At 45.4% G+C, this 25,804-nt stretch overlaps 1 protein-coding gene across 9 annotated transcripts in view; it reads left to right on the top strand.

Annotated features, from left to right (window-relative positions):
• Positions 1-25,804, top strand: part of AFDN (afadin, adherens junction formation factor) — a 414,469-nt gene that overhangs the window by 75,848 nt on the left and 312,817 nt on the right. For 6 of the 9 annotated variants that reach the window (XM_030195927.1, XM_030195926.1, XM_030195925.1 and 3 more), the window contains exon 3: positions 173-288. In XM_030195927.1, the coding sequence (XP_030051787.1) occupies positions 173-288 (116 nt within the window). The remainder of the gene's footprint in view (positions 1-172; positions 289-25,804) is intronic. The other 3 variants (XM_030195932.1, XM_030195930.1, XM_030195924.1) reach the window with 1 other exon arrangement.

The raw sequence follows: 25,804 nt of genomic DNA, 5'->3' as shown, positions 1-25,804 counted from the left end.
TCAACGTGTAAACTGTATATGGATAGTAGCTGCATATTGCTTCTATTCATATAGTACTGGTAGTTGCCACTCTGTGTATATATTCATGTTACTTGCATCCAATATCTATAAAATGCTGTAGCTGGCTGATGTGGGTTTTTTTTTTTTTAATTGACTGTTTCATTTTTTGAAGAAGAAAGAAGATTGGATATTGATGAGAAGCCCCTTGTCGTACAGTTAAATTGGAACAAAGATGACAGAGAGGGAAGGTTTGTCCTAAAGAATGAAAATGACATAATTCCACCAAAGGTAAGGGGTTTAGTGTTGATCCTTGTTCTCCATTTTTTGACAAATTACAGTTCGTCAATTGCTGTGTTAGTAAAGTGCACTTTATTGTTCCCTTATCTCACATTACTGCTTGGACCAGTTGACAAAGGATAGTGCTTTTGGTCACATGGTGCTGGCCAGTCTTTCTGTGCGAAGTGGCACTGTTTTTGTGTCGGCTGCTCCTAAATACGAGACAGTGCGCAGACATGAGTAACCCTAAGCCTGGGAATCATCTATTTATATGTCAGACTCAATCCTGTTTGTGTATGCAAACAACACTGTTCTCCGTAGACGGCAAAATTGATCAGGCATATGCAGTCTTAGAGCTGCTGTGATTTTTGAGCATTGCAAATAGCCAAGGAGACAGCTATTTGCAAGTAGAACCATACATGATCAGAACTCTACACTAAGTTCTGAGCCATGTGAGAGCTGTGATGTCTTGGGTATGAAGGTGCCTTGAGTTTAACCATCAAATTATCCCAACCGACTGTACCACTCATCTTGTTCCCATCATCTGCTCTTGGTCCCTTAGCTATGTGGTAAGCTGTATTGTAGAAAATCATTGACATCATATCTGTTAGTTGAATGTTCTAATGCATGCTTTTTAGGTGTATCAGTATTACGCTAACATTGTATTATATCTCTGGTATTTGAATTCCAGTACTGTTAAATGTGTATATTTTTGATACTGTTTCACAGTAGTTCTATTATTAGCTTTCGGTTTACTGTTTTCAAGGTTGCCTCAATTATTCTATTTGTTCTTGGTTATTTTACTATTGTTACGCTGATAACAACATTGCCAGGTTTTTTTTTTAATATTAAACTGTACCTGCTGTACACTGCCTTGGGTGAATCTCTTCATAAAGGCAGTTAATAAATCCCAATAAATAACAAATAAAATAAAGTATTCCTTCTCACTCAATAGTATGTGAGCAATTAAACTTGTAACCATATTGAAGCCTCAGTACTGTCTCTTTTCACACCAGGATCACAGCCTAGTCACTCACTCAATTCTTCGTCAGCTTCCTTAGTATAGTATAAGTTTATAGAAACTTTTTATTAATATTTTTTTATATAAAAATGTATGAAATTTCTTAATTCCATGTGAAAAGCTCTCTCAGGACCTACATCACTAGGCTGTGATCCTGGTGTGAAGTCACTTCAGAGGCTTCAATATGGTTGAGTTTAATTGCTCACATGCTATTGAAGTGAAAAGGAATTCTTGAGCACTGGGTTTTTGATAAAACCTTGTCTGTTTCTGCTCTTTTTGAGTATTGGGATTTGTTTGACAACTGGTTATATGCAATAACATCACCCGCTTGTGTGTCTATTTTTGACCTTCTCTTCCCTGCCCTCCCTCTCATTACCCCTGTCTATCCTTCTGTCTATATTGGCTCCTTTCTGACTAATTCTGGCATGTTTGGTTTTCTGTCCTACAAATTTTCAGTTCATTTCTTTATTCTTTCTGAATATAGCCTGTAAACTGCTTGGTTCTTTTTGTTTGTTTATTTATTTATTTAATTGCATTTGTATCCCACATTTTCCCACCTATTTGCGGGCTCAGTGTGGCTTACAATACATTGTAAATGATGGAAATACAGTTTGTTACATTACGATTATGGGTTACATTGTGAATAGTTAAGGAAGATAGAGTCAGATCAATCACCTTTGGGACGTAGAAACTAAAGGATATGACGTTGGGGAATTACTACGCTGATCTAATAATAGCAAGAGAGCGATGGGGTAGACATTTTTTATCTGTGGGTAGATTGTTGAATGGGAGAGAGTACGGGGAAGTGGAGTACATGGGGTAATATCTTGAGGCGTTGTTATGGTGTATATGGGATTTATATGTTTTGATCCTTGCGGTATGTTTTGTCAGAGATAGGTCTTCAATCGTTTGCGGAAGTCTGTCAACTCATAGACCGCTCTCAGGCCGCGTGGCAGTGCGTTCCAGAGTTGCGTACTCTTGTAGGAGAAGGTTGATATGTAGTACTTTATACTTTATGCCTTTGCACTTAGGGAAGTGGAGGTTGAGGAAAGTTCTGGATGATTTTTTGGCGTTTCTAGGTGGCAGGTCTACCAAGTCAGACATGTATGCAGGGGCTTCACCGTGAATGATTTTGTGCACTAACGTGCATATTTTAAAGGTGACACGTTCCCTGAGTGGGAGCCAGTGTAGTTTCTCACGTAATGGTGCTGCGCTTTCGTATTTTGGTTTTCTGAAGATGAGTCTGGCTGCTGTATTCTGGGTTGTCTGAAGTTTTCTCATTATTTGTTCTTTGCAGCCTGCGTATAATGAGTTGCAGTAATCTAGATGGCTTAATACGAGTGATTGTACCAGGTTGCGGAAGACAGATCTTGGAAAGAATGGTTTTATTCTTCTCAGCTTCCACATGGAGAAGAACATCTTTTTTGTTGTGTTGTTCGCGTGAGTCTCAAGTGTAAGGTAGCGGTCTATTGTTACTCCAAGGATTTTTAAATTTTCTGAAATTGGCAAGTTTAGTTTAGGTGTGTTGATAGCAGTAAATTTTGTTGTGTTGTATTGGGAGGTTAATATGAGGCATTGAGTTTTTTCTGTGTTCAATTTCAGTCGGAATGCGTCTGCCCAGGTGTTGGGTAAAGCGGTATAGCAAATTGAAATGAAGTAATCTTGCTGTCTAATGAATACAGCCTGTTTGAGGTAAACACCATACACACAAGACACATGCAAACAAAATATGGGCAGGCAAAAATGTAGATGTATTGGAAATAATTCAGTGAGGCATGTTTTACTCACCAATGTCTCTCCTTCCACTGCTGTCACACCTGTGTCCCTTGTGGATTGGCTTTTTTCTGAATTGGATGTGCATTGTAATTCTCTAGTGCAATTTTTACTGTAAAACTTAGCAATTAAATCAATTAGTTTTTTTAATGGTTTGTATGTAACAATCAACTGTGAACTATGTAGGGCCACATACTGATTTGGTTTATTGACTTCTATATATCACTTATCACGGTAAAGCAATTACAGTGGTTCACAAAGTATTAAAAAGAGAGAAGGGTGGGGTCCTCACAACTTCCACAAAATATCAAGCAAAAACAACAGAGGTGAAAGTGAGGGAAGTTCCAAATGACTAAGGCAAACAAGGAGTAAGAGCATCCTTCACTATATTTTGTTACAAATATAGAAATGTATTTTGGGTATTCCCACTATTTCATTATTCTACTGTCCACATTATTACACCATATATAATCCTTATTACTTCATAAGTTTTTATTTTCATATATACTCTTTTATACATCATGTATAGTTAAGCACTGGAACTCGCTGCCCGAGGATGTAGTAACAGCGGTCAGCGTATCTAGGTTTAAAAAAGGCTTGGGCAAGTTCTTGGGGGGGGGGGGGGGGGGGGGGAGTTCATTTGTCCACTGCTCAATTTGTGCCAATTATTTTTATTATTAATCTCCAGTATCATTTATTTATTTACTTATGCTGTTTTTATTACTTTTTAAGGTGTAACGGTTTTTATTCCGGATCAAAGCACCTAACATCTAGCAATTGAACAACAGTCCATAGTCTGTTGTTGAGATTGACATGGGATAAGCTACTGCTTGCTCTGGGATTGGTAGCATGGAATGTTGCTACTAATTGGGTTTCTGCCAGGTACTCGTGATATGGATTGGCCACTATTGGAAGCGGAATACTGGGCTAGGTGAACCATTGATCTGACTCAGCATGGCTATTATGTTCTTATCCTGAAAACCTGAGTGGCAAGGGGGTACTCCAAGAATGAAGTGTGAAACACTGATTTAGTCTCACTATTTCTTACTCCTTCATGTGACTCCCTAGCCCCCGTTTTGCCCAACTTGCAATGCCTTTTCTTTGGAACTCCATGCTGCTTCCAATCCATTCTGAACTTTCAAGAAGTTTAAAGCCGCTTTAGAAGCTGCTTTGTTTTGCCAAGCGTTTGACTCTATGTAAGACTTCGTTCCACTCTGCCACCGTTGTTTCTGCAACTTCTTTTCCTCAATCCAAGTCTTCCTTTGTCCTCTCAGCCCTCTTTCCCTCACTTCCTTTGTTTGATTGATTGTTCTCTTGTTTTGGATGTGTAGTTTTAAGCTTTCTTGTCAGCCATGGTAGTTCTTTACCGACTTTGCTTTGTTTTTAGACTGTGAACTGCTGTGATCTGCTAGTTAGCTAATGGCAGTGTAACAAATATGAATAAACTATAAATTATAAAACTATAGGGGTTCCATTGTTGGTGCAAAGAGCAGGGGTGAAAGCGCAGAGCTGTGACGCATGCCCCTTTCCAATTTGAAACTATATATTTAACCTCCATTAATAAGCATGCCTGCTTAAGCATTGTTATATAGTAGCTGAACCCATGTTGAACGCTTGTCAGTAATTCCTGCAGGGTTTAATATTTGCAGCATAAAAGATCAGAGGAACACGAGGCTCTTTCGGTCCACAGCAGAAGGCAATGAAATAGAAAATAAAGTAGACCAAAAGTCCAAAGAAATTTTTATTGAAAGACCTGACATGGCCATATTTCGCCAAAATGGCTGCATGAGGGGTTAAAAGCAGTACTTTCCCTAGCTGACCAGGAGGAGAGTAGTTGTTGCCTTGCTGCCATCTGTTGTTGTGTTTCACACACATCAAAATTTCTAATATTTTGGTAAAGATCGCTGATGGGATCTACAGCTAGTCAGGTCCTTCCCTGGCTTGGGGATAACACTGATGCCCACTAATTGCCAAGAATGAGTTAATTCTGTGATGTCAAGAGTTAAATACTCGGATCAATATGGGTGCCAAGTATGTTTGGAAACATTTATTTGTGAAGCCATCAAGGCCAGGTGCTTTTGCTGTGCGGCAGATTCTTAATAGCCCATTTGGTTTCCTCCAAAATGATAGGGAGAGAAAGCTGATCCTTATCCCTCTTGGTCAATTGGGGCAAGTTCAACCCTTCTAAGTATGCCGTTAGTTTTCATTGAGGCCTGTGCCTCTGCCTGATAAAGCTCTGTGTAGAAGTGGAAGAAGGACCTGCCTGATTTTCCTGTTGTTTTGCTGTGCTGTTCCCTGAAGAGTCTAATCTTCAAAATTTTGCTTCTCTGATTTTGTTTCCCCGATCTGTTGCCAAATTTGAAATGCTCTTGTTGTAATTGGTAGGACTTGGTAGTTATCTCCTCAAGCTTCATCTCTTTTAAGTCTATGTGTAATTGTTCAATGTGTGCAAGTGCATTATGGATCCCTGGTTCAGATTAATGTAATTGTTCAAGGTTCATTAAATAATACTTAATGTGTTCTGTGTTGACTCTGATTAGATTACAAGCCATTAGAATTTTTCCTCTGACTGCTTTTAAACCTTCTCAGATTGCACAGGGCTCACCTGTTCTGTGCCATTAAACTATGTCTCCAATTGACTAACATTTTTAGGGTCCATTAAAAAGTGTGTAAGTTGCAGTATAATAGCTGCATGGTCTGACCAGACCCACGTGTCTATCTTTACTACTTCTAAAGCTTGGAGTAGTCCACAGTTTACCAGCTATGTGTTTCTTCTGGAAAAGGAAGTATGCAGTGTTGAAAACTAAGTAAAGATATCTCCAGGCATCATAGAGGTCTTAGTGTTGCATTAGTAATTTCAACTGGGTCCTAACTGCCTGTGCATAGTTCGCTGCACACCCTGTACTATTTAATCCAGGGTCTATTCTAAGGTTAAAAAATCCACCCACAGTGATATGGTCTTCTGCATGTGTGCAAAGCAGATGATTAAAACAATGTATAAAAGGTTTCTGATCTACATTTGGGGCATAAATATTAGCTAGGGTGTATAACTGATGTTCTGTTACCACCTTTAGTAAGATGTATCACCCCTTACTGTGTTTTTAAACACCGTTAACTTGATAGGCCAGGGAGCTTGAGAGCAAAATTCCTGTGCCGTTGGTTTTATAATTTGATTGGAGGCTCAATAAATTATGGGGAATTTGCTTTGTGTAAGCCGTTCATGAGATTGCATTCAGCAGTTGGTACAAATTTTTTTACCAACTTGGTGAGACAACAGTCCTATCTTAAATGACCAACAGACTGACTTGTGGTGAAAGCGTGATCTCGGTGAGTTTTCTGTTCTATTTCCTTCCATGTGCTGCTCCTATATATTGTACAGGGATTTTAGTAAGGCCACTACATAGCTTTTCTGTACTTTGTTGCCAGCCGCAGCTTAATGACTCATAGGGATCACAGGAGGGTATCTGTATTTAATTGTAGCAACCCACAAAATATTTTCTATATCAAAAATTTCAAGCTTGTACCCAAATAGTTTGCCAGTCTTTCATCCAGAACCAGTTGGAGATCTGCATAACATTGTGATGCGAGACCTTTCTGGGTGGAGTCATTATAATCAAGTAGGGGGTCTGTATAGCATATAATCTACTAATTGTTTTTCTGTTGCACAATAAATCCACCTCAGTAAAATCTGACAGCACTTGCTCATGAATATAGACTAGGAAGTTCTTATATTGAATATAGTGTTTCTCGGAATATTATATGCCTTCTCCAGTGCCACTCGTGAAGCAAATTAAACTTCCTCTCTGTTGTATAGGCTACTGGTTTTTAGCAAATTGCTTGAACAAGTGGTTGGATGTCAACCCAGTTTCCATATGCCACATAACCCTGAAACGTTGCTAATCTCTATTAAAAGGTTTGGAGAAGTGGCAGTCGGCTTATCTGTTTATGGATTTATTTGCTGCATTCGATACAGTGTAACGGTACATCCTGCTGATACGGTTAGTAGACCTTGATATAGGTGGTGTGGTCTTAAGATGATTTACTATTTTTCTAATGGGATGGACACAGCAGATGACATTAGAGAATGAGCTTTTGGATTGAAACAATTTAGAGTCTGGGGTGCAACAGGGATCTGCATCTTCTTCCTTTTTAAACAAACAAAAACCCTGCAAGGTCGTATGTAATGAGCTGTTTCCATTAAATGTTGATTTCAGTCTTCGTGAATATTTTTTTGTTCGTCTTTATTGGCATCTATTCCTCAAAACTTATCACCAGTTTTCATTGTATTATAAATTGGTGTGCAGAAATTTTAATAAGTTTTAATAAGACAGTGGTATCCACTGTCATATGCCTGACCAGTAGATGATCTTAAAAATCATCTAATTACAGTCCAAAAAGTGTAATATCTAAATATTTTGATACTAAAATTTTTATCTCAGGTGACGTGGCATGTGTCATAAAGTGCACCTGGACTAGATTGGTGGTGGAGTTCTTAAAAATGTTTTTTGAGCCAATGGATTTTTGTCTGGTAGTGTAGATATTAGTACAACTATATTCTAATTATATTCTGATTATTGTAATATGATATATGTTCGCCTGACTAGCTTGCCAAGTCAGGGGCTGGAGAAGTGGTGGGCTTGTTGGTTTGGGCAGAGATTGTCTGGTTCGTTGGGGTAGGGAGTGGCAGATTGATGCTAAGTGGTGAGGACTGGGTTTGGTTGGGAGGTGTGAACTGGGGGTGGCTTATTAAGGGAGGAAGGAGATGGTGGAATGGGGGAGAGAGCCTGGGACAATGATGGAGGGGGTGGGAGAGAAGCAAGACCAGGTAATTAGGAGGTGGGGCAGGGAGCTACTGGCTATTTATTTCTGCCAGTGGCCTGCAGGGGGTGCGGTACAGGGCTCATTTTACTTGGCTTTCTTTTTCCATGGATATAGAAAGAGAGAACATCCTTATTAACTGGGCCCTAAAGGAGCTTGGTAGACCTTGGAAGAGATTCCGTCCCCACCTCCCTGGCGGAGGGGGGTTGGGTGTGGTCTCAGCCACTGGTTCCAAAGTCCAAAGAAAATTTGTCGAGGCCTGATTTCAGTGCACTCCCCCCTCGGTGCATCAACACCCCCCTCCCCCCCGACCAGCTCCCACACCCTACCTTTAAAAAGAATGTCGGAATCCGAGGTGAGGTGCAGCCCCTCGCGCCTGCCCTGTACGTAAAAGAAATGTGGACCGTCGGGCCTTTTCTCGCTCTGTCCCGCCCTTGCGGAAACAGGAAGTTGCGTCAGTGGAGGGCGGGACAGATAGAGCGAGGGAAGGCCCGACGGTCCACATTTCTTTTACGTGCAGGGCAGGCGCTGCGCCTCGCCTCGGATTCCGATATTCTTTTTAAAGGTAGGGTGTGGGAGCTGGTTGGAGGGTGTCGATGCGCCAAGGGGGGGGGAGCTGGCAGGGAGCACCCCCCCTGAGCTGACACCCGGGGCGGACCGCCCCTCCCGCCCCCCCCTTGCTACGCCACTGCTATAACACATGAACCTTACACAACAACTCTTTGTATCTGTCTCTACTGGAGATGGCGAACGCCTCTATGGTACAATGTAAGCCACATTGAGCCTGCAAATAGGTGGGAAAATGTGGGATACAAATGTAACAAATAAAATAAAGAAGAAGGGATGATAGTATGTGTGGGCAGACTCTATAGGCTATATGGTCTTTATTATTTTATATGTATTTTTATGAACCAGCTTGTATATACTTTGTGATCCAGCTACCAGGGGCTTTTCAAGTGTGTTCTCACTGTGTTGCACTAGAAAACTTTACATGCATGCTTTCTCACTAGAATGACCGTGTATGTGGAATTTGCTTCCATTACATTTGTGGCAAGAGTTTATTTTTTGCTTTTTGAAAGGGGCTTAAGATGTTTAACATTGCATTTATGTAGTGTGTTTAGGAGGGAGGGTATTTAGTTTGTTTTTAATTGTGTATGCTGTAAGCTACCTAGAAAGAATTACATATTTCCATGGCGTCCCACAGCTCAATCCAGAGACTTGTGGGTTGTGTCCCTCTACCAGCAGTTGGAGGTAGAGAGAACCTCTGAGGTTTGCTATATGTGGACCTGTGCAGCCAGCTGAACCTCAGTATTCTCTCTATCTAGCAGGTGGAGGGACATCTCTGTGCAGCTCTGGTTTGATCTGGCTACTGGTGTCCTTTTGCCTAGTTTAACACAGACAGGGGTTGAGTGGCTGTTTGTAGCTTGTGGTGTACACCTGGTGGTGCCAGGTCCCCCCCCCCCCCCGGTCTCCCCTACCTTTCCTCCGTAGCCCGAGGCTGTTGGCCTGATCGGGTGTTTCCTTTCTCTCCTGACAAAAAAAAAAAAAAAAGTTAGAGACTTTTTGTTTAATCATATGGAGGAACTAGACGTTTTGCCGAGTCAGTTTTGGGGCAGGCGTTTGTGGAGCATGTCTGTGCCTTTTGAGGTGGCTAAGCGCTGCTCCCGGTGTGGGGGCCAGAGAGCAGCATCGGGAGTGAGAGTCCTGCCCGCAGCGGGTGTTCAGCGTGACTGGGGTTCCCCTCAGGTGTCCGGTGAGTCGGAAGCGCAGGGGATAGTTTTGGTGGTTTCCTCCGGGCAGTTAGTGTACTGCGCGTTGGCGGGTGCCATTTTTCCCTCTCGGGTTTGACCCGCTCCACACGTGGCGGTTGATAGACAAGAGGCGCAGTGCGCTTCTGTGGCACAGGCTCCGATGGAGGGAAGCGATGTACATGGAGCAGGGGAGTCCCTTGCAGTTCCTTTTCCCACGGATTTTGTTTTATTAATGCACAATGCCTTTCTATGGAAGAAGTCAGGAGCTTCTCTTCAGGCAGCCCCGTCTCTTCCTCAGCAAACTTTGGTTGCTGCAGCCTCTGTCTTTCCTGCCAAAACGTCCCCGGGTGGAGATTTTGGATCCCGAGGAGCTATCTGACACAGATGGTCCAGTTTTGTCTCCGGGCTCTCCCTCAGAATCTTTGGATTTGGCAGATGAGGTCACTCTGCCCTCTGAGGAGGGGGATGATCCGACGGCTGCCCGCCTTTTTCGCAGGAAAGAGCTTCCCTCCCTGATTGTTTGGGCTTTTGAGGTTTTGGCCATTTCCCCCCTGAATCGTTAGGGGGAACAGGTCCGGTGCCCTCTATTATGTCTGGCACCAAATGCCCACCTCGTTCCTTTCATGTGCATGAGGCCATGAAGATCCTTATTTCGGTGCATTGGGATACGCTAGACAATGGGCTTAAGGTTGCTTAGAGCTATGTCGCGTCTTTACCCGCTACCGGCTCCTGACTTAGACTTGCTGAAGGTCGCTACGGTGGATTCCTTAATCACAGCGTCACTAAGAAAACCACTCTGGCACGGCGCTCAAGGACCCTCAGGATCATAAGTTGGAGACTTGCTTGAAGCTGTCCTTGAAGTAGCGGCCCTTTCCCTGCAGGCCTCAGTTTGTGGCTCCTATGCGGCCCGGGCATACTTATCGTGGGTACAGAAAACCTCCTCTCCGGAAGATCTCGTGGCTGTTTTGCCGCCCTTGGAGTCCAGTTTAGCCTTCCTTGCGGATCTTCTTTATGATCTTTTGAGGGCTTCGGCGAAGGAGGTTTCCGTAGCTGTCACTGTGTGTCGCTGGCTGTGGTTGCGGAATTGGGCTGCAGACATGGCCTCTAAGACACGTTTAGCAAGACTTTCTTTTAGGGGAAAGCTTTTGTTTGGGACAGACTTAGAACAGATTGTAAAGGACCTCGGTGACTCTAAGGGCCAGCGCCTCCCAGAGGATAGGTCCAAGTTTGTACGACCGGCGGGACCTAGACCTAAGTTTAGGGACACATGGCGTTACCGTCCAGGTCGCGGGGCCTTTTTTCAGAGAGCAAGGTCTTCTCAGAGGCCTCAGCCCTTTCAAGGTGAAAGGCGGGCCTTCCTTTCTGGTAACAAACCAGCCCGCAGCCAGGTCCGCCCAATGATGGGGCCCTGGTCCATATCCGGCCAGTTATTGGGAGCAGACTGTCCCTATTCCTGGTGGAGTGGACCAAGGTAACATCTGACAAATGGGTCTTGGAGGTTATCAGAGACGGCTACAAGTTAGAATTGGCTTGTTCGATGATAGACTCTTTTCTGGAATCTCCTTGCGGTGCGGGCCGTTCGACACACCCTCCTCAACTTACAATGGCTGGGTGCTGTCCAGCCTGCACCCCCAGCAGAAAGAGTGTGCGGTCGATGCTCCATTTATTTTGTGGTGCCAAAAAAGGGCAGTTCTTGGCGACCCGTCTTAGATCTCAAGTGCGTCAACAGGTCCTTACGGGTTCAGCATTTCCGTATGGAAACCCTCCGTTTCAGTGATCGCAGGGGTACAGTCGGGAGTCTTTTTACATCTCTCGATCTCAGAGGCCTATTTACACATTCCAATCTGGCCTCCCCACAGGCGCTTTCTTCGCTTTGCCGTGCTCAGTCATTGTTTTCAATTCAAATCGATGCCCTTCGGCCTAGCCACAGCACCTCGGACCTTTTCCAAGGTCCTGGTAGTAGTGGCGGCCTGTCTCAGGAAGGAAGGGATTCAGGTCCATCCCTATGTAGACGACTGGCTTGTGCGGGCGTCTTCTTTCGAGGAGAGTCGGCGGGCAACCAACAAAGTGGTCGGGTTGCTTGGTTGGGTGATAACTTCCCGAAGTGCAGCCTAACGCCTTCTCAATTGCTGGAGTATTTGGGGATGTGCTTCAATACCTGAACAGGGATAGTTTCTCTTTCTTCAGTTAGAGCACAGCGTTACAGGCTCAGTTGCGAGCGCTGTTTCAAACTTCAAACGCGCGGGCTTTGGACTGTGTAGAAGTTCTAGGTTCCATGGCCTCCACCTTGGACATGGTAAAGTGGGCCAGAGTTCACATGTGCCCCTTCCAGTGGCACCTTCTGAGCCGTTAGTCTCTGCTTTCGGAGTATTACGAGGTTCGTGTTCGGCCCATCGTCACACAGTCATGCACTGGTGGTTCATTCAAAAGAATCTGATGTCAGGCATTCCTCTGGCAACCCCGGACTGGAAGATATAGTGACCACGGATGTGTCACTGTCTGGCTGGGGTGCTCATTGCCTGCAACAGACAACCCAGGGCGTTTGGACTTCGGAGGCGTCATGGTCCATCAACCGCTTGGAGTTAGGCAATTCGTCTGGCTCTCCTCTCTTCTCCGTGGTTGCCCAGTTCGAGTTCTTTTGGACAATGCGACGGCGGTCGCATACGTAAACAGTCAGTGGGGCACCAGGAGTGCACCCCTAGCACGTGAGGCTGCTCTGATTTGCCGTTGGGCAGAGACTCATCTCTTTCTTGACAGCGGCTCATATAGCGGGGGGTCATAGAATGTGCAAGCAGACTTTCTCAGTTGCCACCAGTTGGAGCTGGGGGAGGGGACGCTCTCCCCTCTGGCCTTCGATCAGATAACTGCCAGTTGGGGGATGCTAGAGATGGACTTAATGGCCACCGCATTCAATGCAAAGGCTCCCCATTTCTTCAGCAGGGGATGAGAGCTGGGCTCAGAAGGCATCGATGCCCTTCAACCCTGGCCCAGGGGCCTGCTCTACGCCTTCCCCCGTGGCCAAGCGTGGGCAGGTTACTGACTTGTATTGCCAGTCATCCCGGTCGAGTGATACTAGTGGCCCCGGATTGGCCCAGACGATCCTGGTACGCAGATGTGATCAGGCTTCTGTTTGATCGTCCTTTTCTGCTACTGGCGAAGGACGGTCTCCTGCTGCAGGGGCCAGTCATGATGGAGGATCCCTCCCTCTTTGGTCTTATGGCCTGGCCCTCGAAAGGGCGAGGTTAAGAAGAAAAGGGTATCCAGACACAGTTATCGCTATGATGCTGTAGGCTCGGAAAAGATTCACCTCGGTAGCGTATGCTAGGTTGTGGCGTACGTTTGATTCGTGGTGTGCGAGTTTTCAGGAGGCTGTACAAAAATCAGTCTCGTTGAGTTCTCTTAAGGTGCAGGTGGCGGCTCTGGCATGTTTTGGAGGCCGGCTTCAGGGGGTGTCCATCGCCTCCCACTCGGATGTGGTTGGTTTCTTGAGGGGCGTAAATCGTTTGCGCCCTCATGTGCCAGGTGCCATCCTGGAACCTTAATCTAGTTTTCAAAGCGCTTCAGCGTCCTCCTTCGAACCCTTATCGGGGATTACGATTAAGGATCTCACCTTGAAGGCGATTTTCCTAGTAGCCATTACTTCTGCTCGGAGAATTTCAGAGTTATAGGCCCGTTCTTGCAGAGACCCCTTACTGCGTTTTACGGAGGCAGGGGTATTGATTAGGACAGTTTCTTCGTTTTTGCCCAAGGTGGTTTCTCGTTTCCAATTAGGGCAGTCCCTGCATTTGTTGGCCTTCCACCAGGAAGATTACCCTGAGCAATTCCGGGCTCTTTGCTGCCTCGACGTGAGACTGGCTCTTCTCAGGTATTTGGAGGTGACAAATGAATTTCGTCTTTCTGACCATCTCTTCGTCTTTTTTTGGAGGCAGTAAGAAAGGTCATATGACGTCCAAGGACACCATAGCCTGTTGGTTGCGGAAGGTCTAACTCTCATGATGCTTCTTACATCAAAATTAGACCCAACAAACTAAATAATGTCAGAGACTGAGAGTTGATGATAATCCAGCAGCATGCCCTGAGTTATCCCAGTCCAAATTGGCTCCCATATTTTCTTAAACCAGCAGCCGGCTCTGTCATTCAAGAACCATCATCACATAAACCATAGTTCGCTATTGTCTTGTTGGGAGGGTCAGTGCTTCACTACTGGAGAAGTATACATTTCCTGGCAAGAGGAAGCAGTAGTAGAACATCTAATGACTGAACAGTCCATGAAACAAAGAACTGAGGACTAAATGAAGATTTCTTGTGCAAACCTCTAATTATGTAGTGATGGACCCACTCCCAAAACAACTGAATACATTCACAAGCCAGAAATAAATGCCCCAATGTAGCCCCTGGCTCTCCACTTTTCTACAGCTATCATGAGCAGCAGTTCTCATCTTCATAGCATGGGGATTTGAGGATTAAGCCTTTAAGCACGATGGATGTAACTTCTACATCTAAGTCCAGGGTCCATTGCTGTGCCTGATGATTGTCCACAGTATTTATTGCTCACCTTATTTCAGTGTATGTAAAATTAGAAGCTACTACTACAGATTTCTCACTGTGAGTAGGACTTCAGAATTAAAACCATCTAATTAAATCACTTTGTTGGTTCTCCCCTCTTAGCCAGGACTGAAGATGATGTGTTTTGGCTGCCCGATACTACAATATGAGTTTGGGTAAAAGCATTCTCCCAAACGCCTTTGACCTGCAGGGGTGTGGGTCTCTAGCTATTTTTCTGTTCCAAATCTAGACAAGCAGCTGTTAAACTCAGAAAAAGTATTTTCAGGGGATCTTAAAAGGGACATTCTCTTAAAAGGGACATGCTGAAACAAAGAACAAGTCAAGGAACCCAGGGAGTATGCTCATCTTCAGCACATAACGTACCCAATAATCCATAGCTCTGACCACACCCCAGGTTCATTTGATTGTATGGATTATTGGCAGGAAATGTATTTTAACAGGTCTTTCAAGTAACCTGTTCAGTGATATCTGGATACACTAGTTTAACCACCTCCAGTCTGAAACCTGTTAGACAAGCTGGGATCATAGTTTTAGGCCAATTGGGAAGACGTCTCACTTATGTAATATTGAGAGATGCTGCAGATGTTGAATTGGTGCAGCACAGTAACACCCACTGATTGTCTAACCTAGTCAGATAAAGTAGGTTATCATCTGCATACAAGGATCTTATGTGATAACTCCTTATATGCTGCTGTGCATTGCAGCCTCTGCTTGAATCATCTTGGCCAGAGACTCAAACAAATCAAAGGGAATAAAAGCATTCCTGCCAAGTATCCCACCCTCTCTTTTTAAATACAGAAACAATTGTATCTATGCTGCTGGTGTTTTATATAAGAACTTAAGCAGATTTGTAAATATTTGTTAGAAGCCATAATATAAGGGCCAAGCCATTTGTCAAATGTTTTAGCTGCATCAAGGACTGAATTTACCTTAGGAATTCTTGTCCTTCTTAGCCAGTTATATGGTGCGATCTGGGCTTTCCAGAGTCATTCTCACATCTGGGTGATACCATCCTACGGAGCCTGGTGTGGACACTGACTAATGTATAAAGCTTCGAAGGAAATTCTAGCAGCATCCCACTGCACATGAGCAGGTGCTTTTCCCCAGAGGTCCTTCAGTTTTTTTCCTTGGAGCAGGGAAGACACATCTTTGTGGTCTCCCCTGAGCGCTTTTTTTTTCTGTCTTTGCAGTGGCTTCCTTGTGGATTTTCCCCTCATTTTCATTATTTCATTTTTTATTTCCCCTTTTAGTTCTTAGTGTTCTCAGCCCTTCAAGAAGTTTCTTTTTCGTGGCTTCTTAGTCCTGAGTACCAGCCTCAGTTTGAGCTCTGCCCCTTTTTGTAGTTAAAAAATGAGGAATTTAGCTGCAATTTTTTGTTTCGATGTCCAAGAAGACCCCTAGTGGCTTCAAGAGGTGCGCTCAATGTAATCGGGTGATCTTGGTGATGGACATGCATACTTGGTGCATTGGGTGCCTTGTGGCCTTACCATGACCCTAATTCTTTGTTTAAAAATGCAGCTGAGGACACGGGGCATATGTCCAGCAAGAGAGACTTTTTGACTCCCCCCGCAGGCTGATCTATCAACATTGGCACCGGAAGCATCGACCTAGATGGCTACCCAGTCATCAGCTACTACTACTACTACTTAGCATTTCTATAGCGCTGCCAGGGTTACGCAGCGCTGTACAAGTTTAAACATGGGGAAGGACAGTCCCTGCTCAAGAGAGCTTACAATCTAAAGGTAAAAACTATGTAGTCAGTGTAGGTATCAGGAATGGGAAGGTGGTTAGGCGCCAAAAGCAAGGGAGAAGAGGTGGGCCTTGAGTAAGGACTTGAAAATGGGCAGGGAGGGCGCATGGCGTATGGGCTCAGGAAGTCTGTTCCAGGCATAAGGTGATGCGAGGCAGAAGGGGCGGAGTCTGGAGTTAGCGGTGGTGGAGAAGGGTACAGAAAGGAGTGATTTGTCCTGAGAGCGGAGGTTACGGGTGGGAACATAAGGGGAGAGGAGGGTAGAGAGGTAATGGGGGGCTGCAAATTGAGTGCACTTGAAGGTCAATAGGAGAAGCTTGAACTGTATACGGAAGCGGATAGGGAGCCAGTGAAGCGACTTGAGGAGAGGAGTGATATGAGAGTATCGGTTCACGCGGTAGATAAGACGTGCGGCGGAGTTTTGGACAGATTGAAGGGGGGGATAGGTGGCTAAGCGGGAGGCCAGCGAGGAGAAGGTTGCAGTAGTCAAGACGAGAGGTAACGAGCGATTGGACGAGGGTTCGGGTGGTCTGTTCAGAGAGTAATGGGCGAATTTTGCTAATATTATAGAGGAAGAAGGGACAGGTCTTAGCTGTCTGCTGGATATGGGCAGAGAAGGAGAGGGAGGAGTCAAAAATGACTCCGAGATTGCGGGCTGAAGAGACGGGGAGGATGAGGGCGTTGTCAACAGAGACAGAAAGTGGGGGAAGAGGAGAAGAGGGTTTGGGTGGAAAGACAAGGAGCTCAGTCTTTGCCATGTTCAGTTTCAGATGTCGGTTGGACATCCAGGCAGCGATGTCTGAAAGGCAGGCCGAAACTTTGGGCAGGCTACCATTGGGAGTGTATCAGCATAGCTGGCCTCAGGACCGGTCAGTGTTGGACACATGTACGGGTTTGACATCCTCGTCGGCATTGAAGGACTATGATGCTCGGCGTCGGAGGGATGGCCAAGAAGCATAAGCACCAATCCTCTTTGATGCACGGTGCTGGGAGTACTGGGGTATCACTGCGGTACTGGCATTTTTGTATATTAGCTCGCTTACGTGACGTTATTTGATATAAGTAGGCACATCACGTTTTCTCTGTTTATACGCTGGTCTGCTAGACACTCGTTTAAAACTTGAGGTGGATCGTGATCTAAGTACTTGTCAGCTCTGCCAGACACTCACAAAAAAATGGCCAGATACACATTGACTTGAGGTGGATTGTTATTTAAGCACTTGTCGGCTTCACTTGGCTTTAACTGCATGCGTGACCGTATATATAATTCTTACACTTTCTTCTGTTTTTTGCAGACCATTTTTAAGTCCTTGTCTGCAGATTTTTCATTTGTGATTTGAGGTTAGTCTACTTTTATTTTAATTTCATTTTTACCTTTATATTATACGTTTTTATTCTTCACCTGTATTTTTTTCTTTTATAATTTTCTTTTATGTTTTATAATTTTTTTTTCTTTTCTTTTTTTATTTCTTTACAGATTTCTTTATTATATCAATTTGATCTTATTTCGCTTTTAGGATTCACATTAGCATGGTAATTATTTTGATATTTGATATCTCATGTTCCTCTTTTTGGATATTATATTTATGTATACTTTATGTATTCTTGTTTATAGACTCCTGATGTAGGCCATCTGGTCGAAACAGAACATTGTCGAGTCACTTTTAATGTGGAATTTTTATTATCATTAGTTTGAAAATTATTAAACACTGTTTATTTTAAATTTCATTTTGGTTCCAGTTTTTCGATAGCCTGGTTCATATTCCCACCTTTTTATTTTCATTTTACGCTCCGTGGGCTCTATTGAGTTCTCCACGCACGTGGATTCGCTTTAGAGTACTGGGGTATTAGCATCGCAGGTACCCGAAAAGCGTAGGCACTGGGCGGAACGTTCCACTTCCTTGGTGGAGGTGCTGGTGTGCCAGTCTTTAGGCAGCCAGATTCCTGCTTCTGGTTAGACACCAACTTAAGAACGTAAGTACAGTCTCCCCAGCCTTTGCCAATGCTTAGCTTCGATGAGCGGTACCGAGCCATGCTCATGGAGGAGCTGATGCAGTTGATAACAGCAAAACAATGTGAAGCAAAGAGCAGGGGGTAGACCGAATCTTTTTCCAAACAGTAGGTTTATTAAAAAAAAAAAAAAATCTCAGCACAGTCTTGCGTTTTGGCGCCAGCAGCGCCTGCCTCAGGAGTCAAACAAAATGTTCTCAAATGACGCTACATATAGGTTTTCCAAATCAGGGGCCATTGTTGCCCCCATGGCTGTGCCCTTATTTGTTGTTTATTGATCTAGAAAGCGGAAATAATTTTTCGTAAGTGCAGTAGTAGCAAATGTCAAGATTAAAAAATTGGGTATTCGATAAGTAGTCCTGCTTTACAATGAGTTTTCAATATGTGTATATAATAAATCAATTTCCATAGTCACCACAAAGTGTCTGACAAATCATGATCTAAATTACTCAGAGTATTGATAAAATGGAGTTGCTAATGTATGAATCAATTGAGGTGATATGTGGTTGAAGTAAAAAAAAAAACAATTCTATGAATTTAGATAAAAGTTCTAGGACAGACCCATTGCCAGAGACAATGGGCTTGCCTGGCGGATGTGTAACAGATTTTTGTATCTTGGGTAGTACGTACATTGTGGGAATAACCAGATAGTTGACCATCAAAAATTCTTTCTTTTTAGGTGATAAACCCAGCACCTAATGCTAAATCTATTACTTCTGCTATTTGTTTTTGTAAAACAGAGGTCAGACCTTCTTGTAGGGGGCTATACTATTCACGATCCATTAATTGTCTATTTACTTGTATATAACTTTCTGTATTCATCACCAAAATGCCACTCCCTTTATTCACCGGTTTAATAACTCCCTATTTTTTTTATTAAGATTGGATGCCCTGAAATTCTTTGGATGACAGAATCTTTTTCTTCTTTTTTTTCTATAAAGATAACATCTCTTTTAACACATTGAAAGTATAAATCAATGGATCAGGTGGATCAGATGGAATCCAAGTGGATGCATATTTCAAAATTGACTTACCGATATGTGGTGCGTTAGTTTTGGAAAAAACATACTACTACTACTACTTAACATTTCTAGAGTGCTACTAGGGTTACGCAGCGCTGTACAAATTAACAATAAGGACGGTCCCTGCTCGGAAGAGCTTACAATCTAAAGGACGAAATGTCAAGTTGGGGTAGATAAGTTTTCTGAGAGGAGGTGTAGTGATTAGGTGCCAAAGGCGACATTGAAGAGGTGGGCTTTGAGCATTGATTTGAAGATGGGTAGGGAGGGGGCACGGCGTATGGGCTCAGGGAGTTTGTTCCAGGCATGGGGTGAGGCGAGACAGAAGGGACGGAGTCTGGAGGTGGTGGAGAAGGGTACTGAAAGGAGGGATTTGCCTTGAGAGCGGAGGTTACGGGTAGGGACGTAAGGGGAGATGAGGGTAGAGAGGTACGGAGGGGCCGCAGATCGAGTGCATTTGTAGGTGAGTAGGAGAAGCTTGAACTGTATGCGGTATCTGATTGGGAGCCAGTGAAGTGACTTGAGGAGAGGGGTGATATGAGTATATCGGTTAAGGCGGAAGATAAGACGTGCGGCAGAGTTCTGGATGGACTGAAGGGGGAGTAGATGGCTACGTGGGAGGCCGGTCAGGAGTAGGTTGCAGTAGTCAAGGCGAGAGGTAATGAGAGAGTGGATGAGAGTTCGGGTGGTGTGCTCGGAGAGGAAGGGGCGAATTTTGCTGATGTTATAGAGGAAGAAGCGACAGGTCTTGGCTATCTGCTGGATGTGCGCAGAAAAGGAGAGGGAGGAGTCTAAGATAACACCGAGGTTGCGGGCAGATGAGACGGGGACGATGAGGGTGTTCTCAACTGAGATAGAGAGTGAAGGGAGAGGGGAAGTGGGTTTGGGTGGGAAGACAATAAGTTCAGTCTTAGACATATTCAGTTTCAGGTGGCGGTTGGACATCCAGGCAGCAATGTCGGATAAGCAGGCCGAGACTTTGGCCTGGGTATCCGCGGTGATTTCTGGTGTGGAGAGATAAAGCTGGGTGTCGTCGGCATAAAGATGATAGTGGAAACCATGAGAAGAAATCAGGGAGCCTAAGGAAGAGGTGTAGATTGAAAAAAAGAAGGGGCCCAAGGACAGATCCCTGAGGAACTCCAACAGAGAGCGGGATAGGGGAGGAGGACGAACCATGAGAGTATACTCTGAAGGTACGATGGGAGAGATAAGAGGAGAACCAGGAGAGGACAGAGCCCGGAACCCAAGGGAGGACAGTGTGTCAAGAAGTAGGTTGTGATTGACAGTGTCAAAAGCGGCGGAGAGGTCGAGGAGGATGAGGATGGAGTAGTGACCTTTGGATTTGGCGAGGAATAGGTCATTGCAGACTTTAGATAGTGCCGTTTCTGTTGAGTGTAAGGGGCGAAAGCCGGATTGGAGTGGATCGAGGATGGCATGAGAGGAGAGAAAATCAATACAGCGGCTGTGAACGGCGCGTTCAAGTATCTTGGAGAGGAAGGGTAGGAGGGAAATGGGGCGGTAGTTGGAGGGACAGGTAGGGTCAAGTGATGGTTTTTTGAGGAGTGGAGTGACCACAGCATGTTTGAAGGTGTCCGGGACAGATGCAGTGGAGAGAGAGAGGTTAAGTATATGACAGATGGTGGGGGTGATGGTAGGTGTGATGGTGTTAAGTAGGTTGGTGGGGATGGGGTCAGAGGAACAGGTGGTGGCTTTCGAGGAGGAGAGGAGATGAGCTATTTGTAATTTCTGGAAAAACAAATAGATCTATATGTGTCTGAAAAGCATTATACTGTAAGGTGGGGAACAAATGAAAGACCTTTTGGTAAGACAGTTGTTAATGGAACAGATGAAAGTTGAGAATTGGAGCATCTACCTCCAACTGTGTCGGCGCACAGATGAGACCTCTGCCTCTCCCTCTGCCCCTTAGAGGAAATGTGCCCAATAGTGAATTCTGAAAAATTGTAGGTTGATATGGGTAATTGCTGTAACGTGAAGGGGGGACTATATCTCTGCTTCTTTTGAGGATACCAAGGTTCCCAAGTCTTCTCTAAAGAAGAATTAGCAGGAGGGACTACTTGTGGTGGTGGTTGGTCATTTGTAGATGTTCTAGCCTGGTTAGGTGATAGTCTGTGACACAGAAATCTGCTGCCCTTGTGTAGGGCTAGTGGGTGGTGATGTGTAAAGTTCTTCAGAAACACTGCATATTTTTTTTACTTCTGCTTTTTACTACTGCTATTTAGCATTTCTATAGCACTACAAGGCGTACGCAATTGTAGTGATTGGAGCTTTTATCATTATTAATATTATGAAACCAAAATTGTTGATTTTCATTAACCTTTATATTGCATCATTTGAGACAATTTTGTTTGATTCCTGAGGCACCGAAACTGTCTTTTTAAAAAAATAAACCTACTGTTTGGAAACAGATTTGGTCTACCTCCTCCCCTGTTCTTTGCCTTTTGTTTCACATTTTTTGTGATTTGTTGTTTGGGGGATAAATTTTGCTTGTCTGAGGGTAGGGCTGAACCCCAGTTCCCTTTGGGATCTGGGAACAGTCCCAATGAGCCAGGGCAGGCTCAGACTCAATCTGTTCAATCTAAGTACTGTGAGGACTCTGGGAGTGCTCATGGGAGTAAGAAAAGGACCCTCAGTACTTCTCAAAGGATGAGTCTTATGGGGGTCCCTTATGACCCCTTCCCACTTCAAGAGATGTAAACCTCCACCTGAGGGTCTCTCACAGGTTTTGTGGTGAAGGCTTCAGCCATCCCGTTTAAGTTGGCGACAAAGGAGGAACCTAGGCCAGAGATGTCTGTTCTGGATTATGAATTGCCTCCTAAGGAAGGGGTTTTGGTTCCATTGCACCCTATCCTTAAAGATGCACTGGCGAAGAACTGGGAATCTCTATTCTGGTCACTCCTAAGAAGGTGGATACGGAATATTGCTTTCAAAAGACTACCGGATTAGAGGGCTCCGTTGTCTCACCACTCTGGTTGTTTAATCTGCCTTCAAGCAACTTAGACGTTCCGGGACTCTTGCCTCAGCTCCCCCGGTAGAGAGGCTTGGACACTAGACTCATCAGGCTTCTATTCTGCTTGCTTGCATCCATTCGTATTGGCTCTACACAAGCATTACTTGAGTGCAGTACACTTAGTCTTGTGGATTCTGTCCTTCAGGAGCAGGCTGCTGAGCTTCGCCAATTGGCCAGTAAGCAGCTGGAGTACAGAAAGTATCTGGCCAGGAGCACTTGTGACACTTTTGATGTTGGCGTGCAGATTCTCTCCAATGGGGATAGAGATGAGCAGACTCTCCTGGCTGTGTCTCTCCGAGAACCAGCGTTTCAGGAGAGATTAGCATATGTACTTTGCTGAGGAGAGAACCTTTTTGAGGACAAGGTGGAGGGAAGGGAATGAGAGAGCAAAAGTGATCAGACCAAGGAACAGGAGTAGTAAGGACAGAACCCACGGGGACTGAAGGCGTCGGAGAAGTGAAGACAAAACAGTGTTACTGACTTGTTGGGTCAGGACGGTAACATGCTGGGAGAGACCCAGTCTAGAGATGAGAGAGTGAAATGAGCAGGATTCTGATTGGGGGGGGGGGGGGGGGGGGGTTAAATCACCTACCAGAAGCGGTGGCACATTTAGAACTGAAAGCTGAAAATTCATCAAGGGAAAGAGTACCTGGATTATATTCCATGTACTTCCTTCTGCCCAAAAAGATTTTTTTTTTTTTTGGGGGGGGGGGGGGGGGGTGAGTAGGAGGGATTCCATCCTATCTTATCCTAGACCTAAGGGCCCTGAACAGATTTCTGGTCAAATGAAAGTACAGAATGACTTCCCTGGTCACCCTCTTCCCCATAATTCAGGAAAAAGATTGGCTATGCTCTCTGGACTGAAGGATGCCTATACCCACATATCGATACTTAAGTTAAGTGAAAAATCTCAGAGAGTAGGGAAACACCATTACCAGTATCGCGTTCTGTGTTGTGGCCTTTTGTCAGCTCCCAGGGTATTCACAATATGATATGCTCCTTGTCATCAGCAGCAGATGAATCCATTACGAATGGGTTATGTCCACCTACCAGCAGGGGGAGATAGAGAACACTGAAAACCATAGTGCCTCTAGGACGGCTAGCTCCATCTGCCTCAGTATTTATCTCCCAGCAGGGTTGGACGCAGCTTGTTCAGCTCCTTCAAGATTCTGCCTGGGGTGGCTCCTGTGCTGTTGCCAGTTGTAGCAGGGGTATTGTGGCTAAGTGGAGCCCACTTTAAAGGCACATAGGTTCGCCCTTTCCCTGCCTTACCCTCCCCCCTGTGTGGATGCAGGCATATAGGTTCGCCCTTTCCCTGCCTTTCCCACCCTCTTCTGCCTCCGGAGTGCCTCTGTAGCTGTTTGCCTCCAACTTTCCTCACAGCATTAAACAAACAAACAAAAAAACGCGCTTTTCAGCGCTGCTATTTCTGAGGCTTTTCCTGACTGCAGTGTGACCGGAGCTCTTGGACTCGGTACTTGGTGGTTAGAGCGGTACTCAGCTCCTCTGGGGAGGGCCCACGGACGGCGTTCCGATCGGGGTGATTTGGGCATGAAGCCGCCATTTTGAATTTTATTTCGCCATTTTTCGGTGATGGCTGCTGAGGGAGTTAAGCGCTGTTCCCGTTGTGGCAAGCGCAGATCAGCAGTGGGGCTCTGTAAAACATGCTGTTTAGACGATAGAGCCAGTACGAGCATGGCGAGTGATGATTCTTCCCACTCGATGGACCTGGCAGCGGGCACCATCTTGGAAGGCCGCATGGCTCGACCCCCGCAGTTGCGGAGGAGTCTGAGAGCAGAGGGGTGCCTCGGGCCGAGGCTACCAGAGGAGCTCAGTTCCCCGTGGCTCCTAATTCGGAGACGGGAGGTCAGGGTGAGTTTTTCCCCCCCCGAGTTTGTGCTTATTTTACATAAAGCCTTCATGCTGAAAAGAGCTCTGCCGCAGGTGTCTGACACTGCGTTTGCTACCTGGTCCCCCTCAGACTGATGATGGCCCGGGGCTGATGTCAGACATGTATGCCCCTGAGCATTGGATACACGCTAAGCATAGACGGGTAAATTCACCATCGGAGAGTGGCACACCCCCCTTTTCTCCCCCGTGGTCCGGCTGTGGAGACTCTGAGGGATCTGGCAGGCCTTTGTGGTCTGAAGAGCCAGAGGAAGGTGCTGGTTTGCCACTGGATCTGGATGATCCCACTGCGGTTCGGATTTTCCACCGCGATAAGCTGCCAGCACTTACCTCTGATGCCTTACAGGCCCTCTCTATTGATGACCCTATTCAAGGCGAGGCCTCCTCTGGTAATCTGAGGATGGTGAGTACTAAGAAGCCTGCTCGTGCCTTTCCTTTGCAAGACTCCATCCAATGGCTTATTTCTGCTCAATGGGCTGACCCCGAGGGGCCCTTGAAAGTGGCCAGGGCGATGGGGCATCTTTACCCTCTGAGTGAGGAGCACTTGGCCCGTTTTGGGATGCCTAAAGTGGATGCCTTAGTCATGGCGCTGACAAAAAAGACCACCCAGTAGAGGGAGGGGTCGCCCTGAAGGACATTCAGGACCGGCGGCTGGAATCAGCACTAAAACAGTCCTTTGAGATTTCGGGCCTAGCCTTAAGGGCGTCTGTTTGCAGTTCTTATGCTGCTCGAGCCTGCCTCTCTTGGTTACAACAGGCAGTGGAACAGCCCGTGGATGGTGCGGAGTCCCTCACTGAGGTTGCACCGCGAATGGCATCGGCCTTGTCATTTTTAGCTGACGTCCTCTATGATCTGGTCAGAGCTTCGGCTAAACAGATGTCTGTGGCGGTGTCTGCCCGCTGCCTTCTATGGCTACGGCATTGGGCGGCTGACATGGCCTCTAAGCAAAGGCTGGTGAAGTTGCCCTTTTGGGGCCTTCTGTTATTTGGAGAGGAGTTTCGGGCCTTGCCTTTTGGCCTCGCCACAGCTCCCCGAACCTTTTCAAAGGTAATGGTGGTAGTAGCTTCCTTTCTCAGGCGAGAGGGTATCCGGGTTCTCCCGTACCTAGACTGGCTCATCAGAGCGGCCTCTGCAGAAGAGAGTCATCATGTTACAGCCAGAGTGGTCTCAGTACTTTAATCTCTGGGCTGGGTCGTCAATATAGCCAAAAGTCACCTGACCCCCTCTCAATCTCTAGAATATTTGGGGGTCCGGTTTGACACAGCCTCGGGGTATGTATACCTACCCGAGCAAAGGCGGTGCAAGCTTCAGAACCAGGACTGTCTGCTCCTGAGGATGCCTCGCCCGCGAACTTGAGACATTGTCCAGCTGTTGGGGTCGATGACGGCCACCTTAGAAGTGGTGCCATGGGCGAGAGCGCACACGAGACCTCTGCAGATTGCTCTGCCTTGCATCAGGGGAAATTTTCAAAATCAACAGACTTCACGGATGTTGAAGACAAGATTGATTGTGCATAGGCACTGCATTCAGTCGGAAAAAATGTATGAACCTATGGTATCACATTGCATTGAGAAACAGCATGAGTTTTCGGAATTAAAATGCATCGTGTTGGAACAGGTACAGATTACAGAAAGAAAAGGAGATATTAGAAGTTTGCTAAGGAAGAAAGAGCAAAGATGGATTTTTACTCTACAGTCAGTAATACCAAGAGGCTTGAATGTCTCCATTGAATGGAAAGCCTTCTTGTAAATCCACGTCAGATTGATGGAGTGATGTTGTACGCTGAGTATTTAAACTTGGATAAGTGGAGCAGATGCCGACCGCCATTTTCATGTAGATGCTAGAGGACACAGTGCAGGCGTGTTAATCTCTTGGAGGTGTTGC

Source organism: Microcaecilia unicolor, chromosome 3, assembly GCF_901765095.1.
Source record: "Microcaecilia unicolor chromosome 3, aMicUni1.1, whole genome shotgun sequence".
Lineage (NCBI taxonomy): Eukaryota > Metazoa > Chordata > Amphibia > Gymnophiona > Siphonopidae > Microcaecilia > Microcaecilia unicolor.
Note: the sequence above shows the minus strand (reverse complement) of the source record. Positions and strands in the feature narration are given on the sequence as shown.